Source organism: Bradysia coprophila, unplaced genomic scaffold (genome assembly GCF_014529535.1).
Source record: "Bradysia coprophila strain Holo2 unplaced genomic scaffold, BU_Bcop_v1 contig_138, whole genome shotgun sequence".
Taxonomy (NCBI): domain Eukaryota; kingdom Metazoa; phylum Arthropoda; class Insecta; order Diptera; family Sciaridae; genus Bradysia; species Bradysia coprophila.
In genome coordinates, this window is record NW_023503409.1 from 4122782 (window position 1) to 4140989 (window position 18208).

At 36.8% G+C, this 18208-nt stretch overlaps 3 protein-coding genes across 4 annotated transcripts; 1 reads left to right on the forward strand and 2 right to left on the reverse strand.

Moving 5' to 3' along the window:
- Positions 1 to 139: 139 nt before the first annotated feature.
- LOC119073554 (3-ketoacyl-CoA thiolase, mitochondrial) lies at positions 140 to 2282 on the reverse strand. The gene is made up of 8 exons (XM_037179110.1): positions 2103 to 2282; positions 1598 to 1764; positions 1267 to 1533; positions 1075 to 1204; positions 926 to 1019; positions 579 to 861; positions 365 to 519; positions 140 to 302 (listed from the first exon to the last, which is right to left on the reverse strand). Exons 1-8 carry the CDS (start codon positions 2119 to 2121, stop codon positions 221 to 223), a joined length of 1197 nt encoding a protein of 398 aa, XP_037035005.1. The 5' UTR covers positions 2122 to 2282; the 3' UTR covers positions 140 to 220.
- A 3179-nt stretch (positions 2283 to 5461) lies between these two features.
- LOC119073491 (RNA polymerase II-associated factor 1 homolog) lies at positions 5462 to 7851 on the reverse strand. The gene is made up of 9 exons (XM_037178998.1): positions 7655 to 7851; positions 7077 to 7586; positions 6845 to 7000; positions 6477 to 6773; positions 6108 to 6421; positions 5984 to 6043; positions 5864 to 5929; positions 5732 to 5797; positions 5462 to 5670 (listed from the first exon to the last, which is right to left on the reverse strand). Exons 1-9 carry the CDS (start codon positions 7723 to 7725, stop codon positions 5528 to 5530), a joined length of 1683 nt encoding a protein of 560 aa, XP_037034893.1. The 5' UTR covers positions 7726 to 7851; the 3' UTR covers positions 5462 to 5527.
- A 1164-nt stretch (positions 7852 to 9015) lies between these two features.
- Positions 9016 to 13279, forward strand: LOC119073541 (AP-2 complex subunit mu). 2 transcript variants are annotated; one of them, XM_037179087.1, is made up of 9 exons: positions 9016 to 9142; positions 10086 to 10333; positions 10924 to 11086; positions 11166 to 11281; positions 11355 to 11514; positions 11700 to 12004; positions 12070 to 12218; positions 12592 to 12730; positions 12788 to 13279. In XM_037179087.1, the coding sequence occupies exons 2-9, from the start codon at positions 10157 to 10159 to the stop codon at positions 12893 to 12895; spliced, it is 1317 nt and encodes a 438-aa protein (XP_037034982.1). In that variant the 5' UTR covers positions 9016 to 9142; positions 10086 to 10156; the 3' UTR covers positions 12896 to 13279. The 2 variants fall into 2 exon arrangements, with proteins under 2 accessions (XP_037034982.1, XP_037034983.1); XM_037179088.1 differs by lacking the exon at positions 9016 to 9142 and adding an exon at positions 9156 to 9172.
- The last annotated feature ends 4929 nt before the right edge of the window (positions 13280 to 18208 follow it).

Consider the following 18208-nt stretch of genomic DNA (forward strand, 5'->3'; position numbering starts at 1 on the left):
ACTCTCGTCGAATGAAGGAAAATGACTTTCCGGACTTTCAGTGAAAGTAAGGAAATCATGATTTGTAGTAATATGTAGGGAGAAATTTTTACCTTAAAACTATCAAGAGGACAGGATCTTGGCAAGTGAGCAGGCGTACTCAGTCAGTGTTTCAATGGTACACAATACAAATGTATTTGATAGAAAAATGCTTACAAAAAAATGTCAAATTCTTGTAGGTCTAAACAGCTTCAATTAAAACAGCGATTCCCTGACCACCGCCAATACAGGCAGATCCAATTGCTCGTTTTAGATTTTTCCGTCTGAAATGCAAAGTTAAATGTTTAGCACTATTTGATATGGAACGAACTACGAAAACGATTACCTTAATTCATGTACCAAATGACCAGTGATACGTGAACCAGAGGCAGCTAATGGATGGCCCAGCGCAATGGCTCCGCCATTTACATTAAATTTGTTGAAGTCAATGTTTAAAGCTTGTGCACAAGCCAGTGCTTGAACGCCAAATGCTTCGTTTATCTATATAAATGGTAACTCGATAAGTTATCGGACGTCAATAAATGAATCTCTTTACTAACTTCAATCAAATCAATGTCATCCAAAGTCAGATTAGCGACCTTCAATACGTTTTGTATGGCAGGCACTGGTCCGAATCCCATAATTTCTGGTGGAACACCCACTGTGGAATAAGCTACTACTCTGGCCAACGGCTTCAAATTATGTTTAGATGATGCCGATTCGGAAGCCAATAAAACAGCTGCAGCTCCATCGCATATACCAGATGCGGAACCAGCAGTCACAACACCATCTTTTTTGAAAACTGGAGATAGTTTTCCTAAACTTTCCATTGTTGTTTGCGGCCTAGGATGTAAAAAGAAAATGAAATTAAACTCCTTTTGTCGGCTTGGATTGGGTCACTTCTTACTTTGGATGTTCATCAACGGAAAATTCTACCTCCTTTCCTTTGACTTTTAGTTTGAAAGGAACAATTTCGGCTTTGAATGCACCTTCATCTTGACCTGCAATAAATTTCTTTTAGTAAAAAGAAGATCCAGACAAGCAACAAAACCGCACCTTTCTTCCAATTCTGTTGAGATCGTAGAGCGAATTTGTCAACTGTTTCTCTGTTGATATTGTATTTCACAGCCAGATTTTCTGCAGTCAAAGCCATAGGCAATTTGCAGTAACTGTCAGTTAAGGCCGTCTGAAAATAAGATTTTGTTTGGATATTTTGTCACATTACAAAACAGGGCGGAGCGCGCTCACCCATAAACTGTCTTCAAAATTGTAACTTCCGCCCAACGTTGTACCAAATCTCGTATTTCTAACGATAAACGGTGCTTGACTCATATTGTCCACTCCACCAGTCAATGATATTTGTGCCGAGCCACTCATAATGTCCAAAGCTCCACTAACAACCGCCTGGAAACCAGAACCACACAATCGATTCAAACCAAGTGCAGGTCTATCAATCGGAACACCAGAATGCAATGAAACATGACGTGGTAAATAACCTCCATCAGGTGACGATGCCTACAAACGTGTACAGTATTTGTAAATTGGATTGCAATTATCGTTTGAATGATGTTTTACTCACTGGGATAACATTGCCAATATTAACTGAATCGACCAGTTCTGGATTGCAGTTTGCTGCTTGCAGGGCTGCCTTGCAAGCTGCAGTTTGAAGAATTGTTGATGAGGTGTTTTTGAATGCGCCTCCAAAGGTACCGAATGCTGTACGCTTTGCTCCAACGATGAATATACCTTAAATGAACGAGAGAATTTGTAGCATATCGATAAGACTCGTACGAACATTTCTTCACAAAATATGCTGCTAATGCATAGATCAACTCAACCATAATATTCATGATAAAGTTGAAAGAATTTGCAGTAATTTCTACCTTTCGGCCCCCAACAGCTATTAAGCAACAAATATTTAAGTTACAAAATATTACTTTCTCGTTCAAAGCAATATCATTCCAACAGGTAAACATACTCGACCTTTGAACAGAATGACTTAAACAATTCAAAGTCCCTTTGAACCACGTACACACACAAATTGTTGCCCTTTTTCATTTAACTCACTATAGAAAAACACTCACCTTTAGTCACTGCAGACATTTTATTTCTGATTGATGGTTGAAATTTGGTTTTAAACAAAAATTGCAGACTAAAATTAAATGAAACGTAAAAACGAACTGAAATCAACTGATGAAGTGACAGGCTATACAGCGGCTACAGTTGTATTTCTTATGAGAGTCGTTGACACAATGATTAGATTCACAATGTTTCGGTTTGATGAAGATAACAGCTGTTAGGGTGGGTCACGTGGAATTTTTATAGTCGGCATACTTCATTTCGTTGAAATGATTTGTTTGTGTGCAACGGCAAAGCACTGTCAGTGCGTTGGCAACGGGCATCTGGAATATGACATACGTCATATTTTGCCATGACTGGTGGGACTGCCGCTAGCTCAAAAAAACATCTATTTTTCTCAATTAAGTGACTAAAAGTAAAACTTTCGCTGGCTTTTTTGAGAAAAACTTTCTTTGCAACTCGGTGATAAATGCTTTTTTGGAGGCACACGATGTTTATTGTCTTACTGGGTCTATGGCCTTGAGTGACAATCTACACAATCTAAGAAAGATTTATCAGACGGTTGCATAAATAATCGCCCAAAACCACTTGCAGTGGAGGTGTGACGCAAGTCCTGTTATCCACTTACAAAAGAACTGATATCGGTGTAGGTGACGCTTACAGATTCTACACGCAAAAAGATATGCGTCACAAATGGCAGCTGATGAGCAAAGTACGCGAAAGTTTTATCAACAAAAATCTTACCAGAAAAATTTTAGGAAGAAAATTATAATAAAAAAGTTTGCGTCACAAGTGGCAGATGATTCGGCTTTCTTCCGTTTGAATTCCATTCATTAAAGGAATATATTTCACAATTATAAAAATTTTCCTTCCTCAACATCTGCCACTTGTGACGCAAACTTTTTTATTATAATTTTCTTCCTAAAATTTTTCTGGTAAGATTTTTGTTGATAAAACTTTCGCGTACTTTGCTCATCAGCTGCCATTTGTGACGCATATCTTTTTGCGTGTAGAATCTGTAAGCGTCACCTACACCGATATCAGTTCTTTTGTAAGTGGATAACAGGACTTGCGTCACACCTCCACTGCAAGTGGTTTTGGGCGATATCAGCTCCTTTGTAAGTTGTGATTTTTTAGAATTGGGTCGAAGAGAATAGACAATTATACTATGCAGTTTGAACGAAAATATTCTTCTTAGAAAACTGTATAACTTTCTCTTTGATCTCAACCTTCCAGCTTTCATTTGACGAAAATAGAAAATTTTACGGAATTCAAAAATTTGATGAAAATCGAAAAGTCTACAGTGAACGACATCTCAAATGTCTCACTGTCAAATTTTTCTGAGAATTTTATTGTGTCATTGCAAATTCACAATGACATTCTCTGAAAAAAATGACAGTGAGACATTTGAGATGTCGTTCACTGTAAAATCGAAAAATTCACGAATATCGAAAATTTGACCAAAATCGAAAATTTGAGGCACTTAAAACGCTCATAGCTCCCAAATAAGCGACTTTTTAAGAAAACCATGAAACACGTGTCGACTAGAATGTAAAACTCTATCAATTTGTCTTTTAAACGAACTTTGCTGCAGTATTTTCCGAGCTATGGCTGACATAGCTCGCACTTAAAACGCCCATATCTCCAAAATAAGCGACTTTTTAGGGAAACCATGAAACACGCATCGACTAGAATCTAAAACTCTATAACTTTGTCTTTTACACGAAGTTTCCATCTGCTGTATTTTCCGAGTTATGGCTGACATAGCTCGCACTTAAAACGCCCATATCTCCAAAATAAGCGACTTTTTAGGGAAACCATGAAACACGTATCGACTAGAATCTAAAACTCTATATCTTTGTCTTTTACACGAAGTTTCCACCTGCCGTATTTTCCGAGTTATGGATGACATAGTTCGCACTTAAAACGCTCAAAGCTCCCAAATAGACGACTTTTTAGGAAAACCATGAAACACGTGTCGAATGAAATCTGAAACTCTATAAATTTGTCTTTTAAACGAACTTTCTATCTGCCATATTTTCCGAGTTATAGGTTCCATAGCTCAATAGCTTAACACGCTCATAACTCCGAAATTATAAGCTTTTATAAAAATTCCTTCAAATTAGTTTCTTAGAATTACGTCATTAACATACCCTGAAAATTTCAGCCAAATCCGCCGGTAAATTCAAAAGTTTCGGTTAACAGAGTGACAAAGTGACAGAGTGACAAAGTGACAGAGTGACAAAGTGACAGAGTGACAAAGTGACAGAGTGACAAAGGTTGGTAAAATTCATCAATTTCAAAATGTATGAAAATGAATTTCTTCATACAAATTTCTGCAAATTTCCAAGTTTTGAAATTTAATATCTCGGCCAAATTTTAACCTTATGAGGCGTGTGATAGCTCGTTGAACTCGTATGGACGCCCAGATTACGAATAAAATACTTTGGGGGTAGTAGGAGCAAAGGGGGAAAAGTCAAAAAGTTCGTGTATATATGTTCCTCAGTCCTGCGGAAAATTTTTTTTGTCAAATTTTTCAGTGTGAACGGCTATGCGTCACGGCCCTTCACTAACGTAGGGCCATGACTTGGTATAAAACTCAGTCCTGCGGAAAAATTTTTTTGTCAAATTTTTCAGTGTGAACGGACTTGCGTCACGGCCCTTCACTAACGTAGGGCCATGACTAATTCTTGTCTTGGTATAAAGACTACACTAACTACTCGGCAAACCATCTGAGGAATTTATGTTTATGAGTGAAAGCTAAAGACTATATAATAACTATAGTTTAAACTCAACGTGAAACGAAATGGAAAAGGGACGAAGAGCTCTGTTAGATACTTGATGACTATTCTACTCACAAATTAGGATGCATCACCCATGGCATGGATTGATCATTATATCCAGGTTAAACGAAAAAAATTGTAACTATGATCCGGGTGACTATATACGAGATCTGGCTTGAACCAATGAACCAAAAGTTCATTTGTTTAAAACTTTCATTCGTTATGGAGTGTAATAAGCAGTCTGTTCTTGCCTGTTCGTCCCAAATAGAGATAAACATTCTGGTCATTGAAAGGGAACTGGATTTGTGACAAATTGCAAATTATAGATTTGACGAGGTTAGTCACGCCATCACAGATGTCCAGATGTTATTTATAGTGAGAACGGAGAAATGAGCTGATGCACACATCTACCAATTATTCGTGCAATCCACAAAAGTGTGTAACAAGACTGAATATTCTGAACTGCTCTTAAGAAGGACCTTCGATTCTAGAATTGAGCTTCATTTCTCTTCTAGTACTTACACCATGTAAATAACATCCGGAATGTAACCAAAAAATTTGTTCACCCATTAAAACAACACTGACTTTGTCCTTAATAAATTCATGGCAGAATTGCATTTTATTTTAAAAAGAAAAAAATTGAACATTTAATCCGATCCACTACCGGATCCAGAGGCACTACCACTGCGACTTCGTGCAGAAGAACGTGAGCCACTTCGAGATCGCGATCTTGATCTTGACGAATGTGAAGCAGACCGTGAACGACTGCCTCGACTACCCGAGTTTGAACCTAGTTTTTGAAAATGCGAATTTTATGTTTTGGTTGATCAATTTTATATTCTTTAACTTACGCGATCGACTTCGTGCCGATCCACCAGAACGATTCGATGTTGCACTACCACTACGCGACCGAGAGCCTTTAAATAAAGCAATTGTTTCAATAAGCAACTCAATTTTGTTGAATTAATTTGTTTTAATGTTACCTGAACGACTTCTGCGACTCGATCCGCTAGCATTTGATGCGGGAGTTCCACTGCGTGAACGAGACCCTAAAAATTGAGTGTTATAAAATGTGGGGATAGCAAAAGTAACTTTGGTCTTACGAGAACTACGCGATGCCCGACTACCCGATCTAGATGATCGTTTCGACGAAGCGGAGCTACCTAAAAGTCGAAGAAATCAAAATACAAAACTGGTCGTTTTCTTGCGTTAAATTTCAATTCCCACCTGCTGGTGACTTTGATTTGCTGCGATTTCGATCACCTTGAACTGAATGACTACGACTTCTAGATCGGGAATGTGACTTCGAACGACTGCGACTTCGACTTCGTGAATGAGATGACCGTTTATTGGCCTCAACTTCATCTGGCTGCTTTTCACTTTCGTCAGCTTTAGTCTCGGGTACATTTTCGACCGTTTCTTCTTCACTACTTTCTTCGACCTCTTCTTCGTCGTCTTCGCCGGCCGGTTCTAATTGTTTTTCTCTGTATCGTTGCATTCGATGTTCGGCTGCATTCAACGGTATGTGACGCACAATAAGCCTAAAAATGAAAGATATTTAGCAAATGTTGTCCGGCAAGAGCTCATTTTTCTCACTTTGTATTCGTCTGTGGCTGGCCGATTTTCTGACGCCGCTTATTGAGTCGTACACGGGTCTCCAATTCATTGTAATATACTCCATCTGGACGCATAACCAAGAAATAATTTTCTTCGTAGCCCTTTGACGCTTTGCTTTTCACATTCCAATTGTACTCTCTTGCCATGTTGTATTCGTACTCTTCATCATCGTCATACAAAACTTCGTTAACAAAGTCCTTACGGCGTTTCTCCAATGTTTCATCCGTAGGTAAGAAGTAGGCAACAAACTGTTCGCCACTCTCATCCATCACACCACTAAAATCAAACAAATCGCGGACATATGGATAAGCAAAAACGGTTTCACATGATGAACTGTCGTGACTTACCGAATCATAGCTTGAGACATTTCTTCAATTTGGGCGGGAACATTTTTGCCGGCTTGAGCTGGATCACTGTCAAATATAACTTGAGCGCAAGGATGTTTCCAGTTGACAAAATCTGGGAAGAATGGCAGAACTTCCACGGCTGTAACATTCGGTTTGCTATTAAAGATAAAAAGGTAAAGTAAGTTGCTGGGAATATAATTAAATGGAAAGGAATTCAAACAACGTAACCGACCTGTAATGCTGTTTGATTTCTTTTTTGCTCTCATCGAATGTCTTTTCAATAGCCTTGACCTGGGTTTCACGATCCATGTACAAGGTTTCCTCGGCAAACGATTTCTTTACATTGAAACCGACTTTCGCCTCCACCTTTTCCATAGTCTGCGGCTGGAATCGAGTCTGTTCGGTAGAAATGTACTCAGACTTCCGTAACCATGACACACTTTTCGCATGGTGTTTCGACCGCATTGAATCCTGTGGTGTGTGCGCATCTTCTTCAAGGAGTTTTTCGTCAGCCGGATCAAGTTGGTCGAAAGAATCGGAGTGATACAAATCACGATTGATAAGGTCGATTGTCACGCCGAGATCATGTTCGGTGAGAACTTCGTAGCGAAAATTGCGTTCAAGCGACGTCGGATTGTATTGTATGAAGCGTTCATGATCGAATGGATACGTGATGAATTTTAGATCGAATGGTATGTCGGGCAGTGTGTTGCAATACTTCACTTTTGTTATGAGCTCGGATCTATAAAAAAAACACAAACAACGCGGAAATGAAACACACCGAAAATGCACAGCTTTTCTGGCACTCACTTTCTTTCTGTGGTTGCAGCGCGTTGTGGACGCTTTTCTGCGGGATTGCTACCGATGATTGTAGGTGCCATTCTGGACTCGTTCTTATTAAATTCAATTGCAAGTTGCAGAAATAAAAACTAGGAAAAGTTGGAATAAAATTCCGAATCAAATGTCATTCTGAAAATATATTGTCGGTGGATCCGCCGTTGGCATTTTCACTGTTCGAGGATTATTGTGATTGATTGAAGACTTTTGTGAATCAGAATCGGTTCACAATGCGTAAGTTTGTAATGTTTACAAACATTCGTGACGAAAAGTAAAACTTTCGTTGGATTTTTTTGAGGAAAACGTTATAACAATACTCTCTCTAGTAAACAAACGCTCAGCTCGTTGAGTCAAATTCACACCTTATTTCTGTGTTCTACACTATTCTATATTTTGACTGAATATGCTGTAATTTACATGTAAATTCCATAGCCTACTTGATTCACCCAATGAACGTCAACACAATGTCAAACTTTGTATGGAGCGGAGGACATAGCGATTTCATATAAACAAACTCACCTCTCATGAGAGGTGAGTTTGTTTATATGAAATCGCCATGTCCTCCGGTTTGTATGAACAGACCATACCTGGTTTATATTTTCATTGGATTCACCACCTTAATAAAAGTAGTTGTTTGCTAGCGAGAGTATTGGTTGTCTCGGTGATAGATGCTCTCGGTGATAAACACGATGTGTATTTTCACCGTCACCGTCGACCTACGTGATTTTTCGTATATTTTTTTAAATGAGTGTTCCTATGTCAATTACGTATTCTTTACACGTTAATTATGGTGTCATAAGTCCATTGTCATTAGTTCCGAAAAACTTGCAGTCTCATAAATCTGCTCGACAACACATAAAAAACTTTGCAAAAAACCTGCTAGCATAGACTGTTATGATCAGAGCGAGAAAACGGAAGACTAGTTATTGTAACTTGCCTTGGGGTACTTGTCAAAATTTACTTCTCTGTCAACGTGGTACGTTGAGAGCGAGAGGACCGAAGACCAGTTTATTATAACTTGCCCAACTTGCCTTGGGGTACTTGTAAAAATATCTCTTTCTCTTCAATCATAACACTCTATAGAGTGTTATGATGAAAGAGATAGAAATATTTTGACAAGTACCCCAAGGCAACTTATAATAAACTGGTCTTCGGTCCTCTCGCTCTCAACGTAACACGTTGAAAGAGAAAGCAATATTTTGACAAGTACCCCAAGGCAAGTTAAATTAACTAGTCTTCGCATCTCTCGCTCTGATCATAACAGTCTATACAACCAGTTACGCCAGTTACCACCACTAAACGGTTCGGCTCACACATCAAATTTTCGATTTTTTTTATGACGGCCGTCAGTCTCCATTTTCGAAGTTTGACAGACCAGCAGAAAATTTTTTTTGGTGTCACTCGGAATTTGTTCTTTGATTTCTATCATTAAATGGGTGGAATATGAACAAAAATAATCTTGTAAGTGAAGAAAATAGTTGGTCATCGACGGTAAATGTTGCCATATTCACAATTTAACTCGACTAATTAACTCCATTTCATAACAATTCTCCCTTAACATTAGCATAGGTGCCAATTGGGCAATTGGATTTTCTTTTCCTTAATTTCTTAATTGGACCTTTTCCATTGCTGTGGGACGTTTTATTTATCAGTTTTTTTAAGCATAATCAACGCGCGCTAGTGATAATTTCAGTTGCTGTAGGAGAGTATGACGGCAGATACGCCCCTAATATCCACTTTAACTTACAGGAAATTGTGATTAGTCACAAACTGGATAAGAAACATTAAGAGTTAGTTGAGTTCATTCAAAAGAGCACTTCATTGCGAAGATTAAATAATATTTGACTAAAGAATTGCATGAATGGTATGCTCGTTCCATGAAATACAAAATCTGTTTGGTGAACTTTTTATTGATAAGGCTCCGGATAACAGTTCTGTAACTTTCAACAAATTTGCATCGAAAACAACGTAGGTCAGAAATGTTGCAGGTGTTCTCCTTTGAAAGTCGGCATAAAACTGGTCCCAAGTTTTAACCCAAATTTAGTGTCAAAAATATATAAAGTCTTCTCTTAAGAATTCAAAATCCAAAATGTTCTCCTAGTGTTTCTAGGCTGCGACGCAAGATTTCTAGCCCATGGATAACAATAACAAAAACAAATATTTTTTGCACAGAGAAGTCCTCCGATTCCATTGACAAGAAGTAGTCGTCCTGCTTCCACCGTTTAAATCCTAGATAAATTGGATACAAATTGGCTCCTAATAAAGTATTCGCATTATTTGCATCCAAATTGTCTTCATAACAAATTTGATCGCCGTTTAGGACTAACATCACTAACACTTAAATTTGAAACAATTGCCAAATTTCGCTTCTAACTTCCTTTCATTTTCAATTTTTTTTTTTCAGTAATTTTTTAATTGAATTTAAAAGAAAAATATCCCGATTTGTCGGCTTGGAGTGTCCAAGACTTATTCAATATGATTGGCGGATTGTTTGTGTACAATCACAAGGGTGAAGTTCTGATTTCGCGCGTCTACAGGGATGACATTGGGCGGAACGCGGTTGACGCTTTTCGTGTTAACGTCATTCATGCTAGACAACAGGTTCGGTCGCCAGTAACCAATATTGCTCGTACCAGCTTCTTTCATATCAAGGTAAATTGATGAGAAACAAAGAAGAGGTATCGATCGGTGTGCTCCAATTACCAGTTACTTTGGAAAAGGATCACAATTTTTAGTCTTCTAATGCAGCGTTTAACTATAAGTTCAAACATGATCCTAGTCAGCTCCTGAGAACCAATAAAATATTCCTCTGAATATTCACAGCAAGTAATTCGCAAAATTCCAATCAGTTCATCAAGAGAATGAAATTTTATCTCAAACGTTCCGAATTTATTCAGTACTCCAACTCTTACACCGTGAGGTGAAACTACACCTACATAACTGAAGGAACATTACGGTTTTAAACTCAATAGTACAATAACCAATGTACCGAGAGTGCCACACTTCTGAGGCTGAATTTATTAAATCTGAATAAATGTGTCTAGGTGGGACTAAATTGGGCTACCATTTAGTCCCATGTGACTTAGTCCCATTTAGACCAATAAGTGCGTTACCCCTCGCAATCTACTTCAGAACCATTTTTGCTGTGTTGTCAAAGTGACTGGTAATTGGTAAATTCTGATGGAACTAATCTAAATGAACAAACGAATGGGAACACATTGCTTTTTGTTTATTTGCAATAGCGAGCAAATATTTGGCTGGCGGCAGTTACCAAACAAAATGTGAATGCAGCTATGGTTTTCGAATTTTTGTTGAAAATCATTGATGTCATGCAATCGTACTTCGGCAAGATATCCGAGGAGAATATCAAAAATAATTTCGTTCTCATTTACGAATTGTTGGATGGTAAATTGTTTAAACCTATCTGTCTTCCTATGTCCGTTTATAATTTGACCGGTCGTCTTAATTTTTCTCCAATGCTAAGAAATTCTTGATTTCGGCTATCCACAAAACACGGACACTGGTGTTTTGAAGACATTCATTACTCAGCAAGGAATCAAATCGGCTACGAAGGAAGAGCAAGCTCAGATCACTTCTCAAGTAATTATATTTGATCTTTTTGCTCTGTCATGTATTGCACACAGATATTGGAACTTGCTTTTGTGTTATGAAGGTAACTGGTCAAATTGGATGGCGTCGTGAAGGAATCAAATACCGTCGGAATGAATTGTTCCTTGACGTATTGGAATACGTGAATTTGTTGATGAGCCCACAGGGACAAGTACTATCAGCTCATGTTGCTGGCAAAGTTGTCGTTAAATCGTATTTGTCCGGTAAGTTGTTTCCAAGAAATTTTACGTTAACCTTTCGAGTAACCCACTTGATACGTTTGTGTCAATCTTTCATTCCTATCGTTTTCAAAATTGCATATTGCATCTACATCCGAATCTCCAAAATATGTCTTTTTGTCCATCCGCATTATACTGAATCAACCGTCTAATTGTTCGTTCTACTGCAGGAATGCCGGAATGTAAATTCGGAATCAATGACAAAATTGTTATGGAAGCCAAGGGTCGCGGTGGCATTTCTGGAAGCACCGAAGCGGAAACATCACGTTCCGGTAAACCCGTCGTTGTTATCGATGATTGCCAATTTCATCAGTGTGTCAAATTGAGCAAATTTGAAACGGAACATTCGATTAGTTTCATTCCACCGGATGGTGAATTCGAACTGATGCGTTATCGTACCACAAAAGATATTTCGTTGCCATTCCGTGTTATTCCGTTGGTCAGAGAAGTTGGTCGAACGAAGATGGAAGTTAAGGTAGGAACAGCATCACTTACCGGAATGCAATCAGACCCGTTTTACTTTTGATTTCGGGCTTTCAGGTCGTTTTGAAGTCCAACTTTAAACCATCGCTACTCGGGCAGAAAATTGAAGTGAAAATTCCAACGCCGTTGAATACATCTGGTGTACAGTTGATTTGCTTGAAAGGAAAGGCAAAATATAAGGCGTCCGAAAATGCTATTGTTTGGAAGTAATTTCGCTTTGTTAAACTTACACATTTGGTAGACCGATACGATATGCACACTCCTTAATGGGTTCACCCAAAATTTCAATGTGAGCTCAACCTGTAATCGGAATGGAATACAAATTTCGATGGATGTTGGTTTTGCTGTTTGTTTGTTAAATTTTTTACCAGTGGGATTTATGCTTGTGGTTCTAGTTGTTGTTTCCCGTTTTACACAATATCAAACGAACTTTGTAGTCCAATAAGTTGAGCTCAACTTAAAGTTTTGAGTGTAAAATTTCCAGTTTCTGGTAACTCGAACGCATTCGTATGGATCTACGCAACGTTGTTCCTTTGTTGCTCTTTTCTTCAATTAATTCTTGCTTCTGTTCACTTATAGGATCAAACGAATGGCTGGAATGAAGGAAACTCAACTGTCGGCTGAAATTGAATTGCTCGAAACTGACACGAAAAAGAAATGGACTCGGCCTCCGATTTCGATGAACTTCGAGGTTCCATTCGCTCCATCTGGATTCAAGGTGAAATTCGACCACATTTTTGTGAGATTTTTTTCTTTAATTTCTCTTCTTTGTCAGGTTCGCTATTTGAAAGTATTCGAGCCGAAACTTAACTATTCCGATCACGATGTCATTAAGTGGGTGCGATACATTGGACGCAGTGGACTGTACGAAACGAGATGCTAAGTTTAGAGTGGTTTTTATTGGATGGCCGGAGAGAATATATGATAAAATGTTCCGGTAACTTGCACACACAAACACAACCATTCAATGTAAAACATTTGATAAAAATCGAATAAAAATAACTTTGAGCATCTCATTGCAAGGCAAAAATTTGATGAATGAAACAAATGATTAAAATATTTGATGACAAACAAAATCTCATTTAAAGTTTAAAATAGGAAATTTAAGCTAAAAATCATTACAATATTATACATTTATTCCAAACGTGGCGGACAGTGTATGTACCCCATTGTCCTAATTTCCCACTACACTAAAATCTATTATTGTAAACAGTGTTATTGATGTAGTGTCACATACATTGAATAAATTGTAGCTTTATGATTATAATTGCAGCATTGTATCATTGAAAGACCGAATTTTCGAATATTTGCCGCCTCGTTCCGATTTCTCGATAGGTAAGAGTTCCGAAGTGCACTTCTATAAACCTTTTCTTTAGAAAATCATGACAGAGGTGCGTAAGTCCCTTGGAAGCAGTCCGGTTAAAATCAATTGATCAGTGTATGATTAGTAAACTACAGCTATATAACCGGGCCAGGACAATGTCTAAGTGTAACAATCTCTTCTCTTGTAACAAAATTCATTTCAATTTATCAAAGAGATTTATTTTCAACCTGTAGCTAGGCAATCGCTACGAATCAGAGCCCATTTTTAAGAATTTAATTCCACAAAACTACTGAAATTTCTTATAAAATTCCTTAAATCTTTAAAACAATTTTCAGGAATTTTGCAGAATTTAATTCCTAAAAATTGGCCCTGAAATTTGAAAATTTGTTTTATCATAGCACTGTCCAGTGCAATCTACAAAAACTTCAGAAAAACGGATTAAGAAATCTGATCTAAATTTTGAAATTTTATTGAAACTTATTTCAGAAGAGCAGTCCAGAACCATCTGCTACGAATAAATATGAATAAGTGTTGTTGGGTAGATTCTCAAAATTTGTTCACTTTGTTTAACTCCATCAAAAATACAAAAAAAACAACGACCGAACCTTTTTCCAAGCGGATGCGGTAGTGGTTCAGACAGTTGAAAATACTTATGTCAAATGAAGTACAAGATTTGATAAATGTACCACTATGCTTTGAATGGCGTCTTTTTGTAAAATAATTTAACGAACTTCTTTAAATTGTGATATATTCAAATCGACCCGCCTAATCTGTCACATACGGCTATTCATCTGTTATCGATAACGACGATAAAAATAATGACAAGATCTGGGTAACATGGTCCTTATATATAGTAAAATCCATGTTAAAAAAGTTGAAGTACAAGATTGGAAATCAACAGATTAAAAATACTTTGATCGATGGAAGTAATAGACCCGATAATAATACTGGTCATATGCTTGCCGTCTGTAGCAGGTTAAACAAAACTTTCAAATACATCGAAACTAACGGAAATCGGCTTGCGTCTAATAAAAAGACATTTTTTTTGCTCCGAAATTTGCATTCGGTAGTCGTTTAACGCGAATTCCGGAGCAAATTCGAATTTTCTGTAGACTAAATGGACAAATATCATATAAATAAAAGACATTCCAGAAAACGGAAAATAAATGGGTCTCCTACAGCTAACGCAATTATATTCAAAATCTTTTATTTTTTGCCATTTTCGGATTTTTCAGAAACGACACTTACCAGTTCTATTGACAACAATCTTTTTTCATCGAACACATTGAATTCATAGCTTTTTGTTATTCATTTCACATTTCGTATACCTAGACATTTGCATACATATCAATAACGTAGCGTAAAAAGAAAACGTCGAACAATGTACCGACCGTTAAGCACAATTACAGCTTCATTGAAAATCAGTTGACTTTCACATTGTTGCCCCTTTAATTACTTTGTGAAAAAAAAGTATAAGTGGAATAAATTGGAGAATTTCTTATACATATATTCACAAGTTGAATAACAAAATTCATTTCATATCATCACCCTCCCAACAATCACTCTAATAACATCGTCTTATACACGTATAGATTTATGAAATTATACACTCCACGGAAAATGCTGAAAATCCTAATTTCTTTTTTAGATTGAATGGCATTCGTTATAATTAATGAGTATAGAAACATGAAGATATCATCTGCATGAAAGGCAGTGTTAATACATATATGGTCAATCGGATTATGCCGGTCATACAGAGACTGAAAGTGCCAATTTGATGGACAAGAAATGTGAATCGTAAATACAGACCACCCACAGACGTGTTTTCTGTACGTTTTTATTTACAAAAATTACGGTATCACACCAGTTGTGGGAATATGAGGCGTTGACATCGACAGGTGAATTAGGGATATTTACACGACGTAGTAAATTAAACACAGGCGAAAAGGGTTAATTTTTCAAAAGTCAAGTAGAATTTTCTATTATTTTCTTCAATTTTTCAACATTTTCTTAGATATATTCTCAAATTTTGATAAATTTTCACAAAAAATATTTTTGGGAAAATTTTGAAAACTTAAGAGTGATATCGCCAAATCTTCAGGTGATTTTTTATAACTTTGGAAACAAGCGGTCTCCGATTTTAATGAGTGATAGCTCGTTGGATTCGTCTTTCAATTCTAGGAAACACGTGTCTTTCACTTTTTCTTACAAAAAATTGTTTTCTTTGAAAAGCGCTCAAAAGTGAAGACATGTCAGAGGGTACCAAAAACAGTTTTTCGGCAATAACTCAAGAAAAAATTGTTTTAAATTGTTGTAATGTTGTACGATTGTCGGCCTTGAAAAGACCTACAGGTGGAGTATAAGCACCGCTTGGTGCTAGTTGATCCACTAGAGTTATGACTAGAAATATAGTGAATGTTCGGAGAGTCCGCCTTTTCTGCAGCTTCGATGTACCACGGAGCTGAGTATGGGTTGTTGTAGCTGGCCTCACCCACTATCGTTGCACATATAAATGAATCCAGTACTTTTGGGCTGCAAGCCTACAGAAGTCTTGAAAAAAAAAGTTGGTGCCAAAATGTAGATTTTTTCCTTCTGTCTGAGGGCCCAACTGCCAGAACAGCGTCTGCAACACAATGAATTTAAAGTGAGAGAAAGTTTGGAGTAGGTCTGATTTTCAATCTCTCGTCTCCCGTCAAATCAGGCACTTTTGCTTCTATACTTCACTATACCTGTCATATTTATTAAAATCAGGTACTGACCCACGTTCTTTAATTTTACTAATTTTTAGTCTTCTATTCCAGAAGTGAGCAAGTGAGATTCCAATTTGTTAAAAATGTATTCTTCAACAGACAGAAAACACTTCGTTAGGAATCAAAATCTATTATTCGATGTGATCAATAAATAGATTAAAATGCAAATCTTTTACTTCATTTGTTTTAACATGCATTAACTAATATTATAAGACGACATTGGCTATAGCTCGTTATTATTTCTTGTCGTTATTGTCGAGAACAGGTGATAAGAAAAAGCAAATAAGTTCAAAAACATCGATTTACAATTCAACACTATTCGCCTCCTAAATACGGACTTGACAAGTTGAAAAGAAAGAAATTACTACAACCACAAAAAAACCTGTTTCTAATTTTTAATACGCCATTCCTTAACGACAGTGAAAAGTACCTTGTCTGACATCTAATTGATTCGATATAATTGTCGAGGACATATAATCGTCTGTAACGATTTACTGTCACCAGTTCTAAATAGATATTTTACCAAAAATGTATGTACCTAACACGTAATATGTGGAGCCAAGTAAACAAACATTGTATGGGATGATATTAAACTATATCACCGATTATATTTGTTTTCTATTTTATATACCTGTACGCAAACACATCCGAGCTTTGAGTACACATAACAAACTAATATGACTTTATACAGCCAGAGTAGTCCACATTAATTTGTCCGTGAATGTGAAGTTCTTTATCAAGATTTTCAAGCATAATGTATAAAGGTGGATACATACTTGTCGCAGTAAATAAGAACCTTTACGCTGAAATTAAATTACGTTCACAAGTACGCGAACAATACCATCACGACACGAAGCGTTATACAAAAAAAATGTTAGGGTTGTTGTATCGAAAAAAGCTTAACAAATCCGAGACTTGACGCTTATTTTGTCCATAAAATAATTTCTAAATTATATTTTCAATGTTGCTGTGAATTTTTTTCTATTTTTTTTCCTTCAATGTCTCGTAAAATTATTATACCTCTCAGTACAACTATTTTTTTTACCGGTGATGCAGTGTATTTTCACTTCAGTAGTTAGTCGTTAATCGACTCGAAGAACAAATTTTTATCGCCTTGGCATTATACTCTTCAGAGTAGACAAAAACTTTTTTGTTTAAAACATGAGACAACCTGTCACCCGTCAACTGCTGGTAAAATAATTGAATAATTTAGGCACTCATATCGTAAAACATGTTTTTAGACATTCCAGTATCCATATCCAATCCATCCACCGCTGATTAAAAAGATTAAAGATATTAAATGAATATCCATGGTTCATTGTAGCTCGCATTAGTATACACAATAAGTAATGGTAGTTATCCCAAATGATGTCGGCTCCATAACAACAAAACCTATTCAGTATAATTTCAGTGTAAACATACCTAAAAGAGTTGTTGATTGTTTACATAGTGTTTCATGCGTCTGTCGTACATGTAAACACACAATGCTTTTAATCGAACATAACGCAACTTTAAGCTTTTTTACAAAGCTAAATCTCGATTAGATTATCAGTTCATAGACATGGCAAAGAATACTACACAAGGATGTGTTGTATGTAATTTGTATATGCTAATCATTTACGGACAGCAAAAGCATACAACCAGTGTTACCAACACACATTTTACTGTAAGCCACCTCAATTTCCAGATATCATCGCTTATTTGTGTCGTTGCTGTCGTTAACAAGAAGTGTGTAGCCGTCCGTAAAAGATTTACATTATAGGAATAGACTCGTAGATACAATATCTTTGGCGTGATGATATACCAGCCCTTATGTATTTGATACACAATAGACATTATTGCTCTTCCAATTTTTCTTTTTCATATTTAAGGATTACGGAATCGTTTTTGTCATTTTTTGTATTGGTCCTAACATTTTCTAAAAGATAGGATATGCACGCACTTCCTATTTCAGAGAGCATCTACAGTTTAATATGGGATACGCTAAACGCAATATAGCTTCAAGTGATTTTATGTATTGTATGTAGGACTATACAAAGAATATTGGTCGTTTCTGAGACGATTCGTCCGAAATAATTATCTCAAACGGATTTAGGGGTACAAAGGTACAACTCTTTGTTAG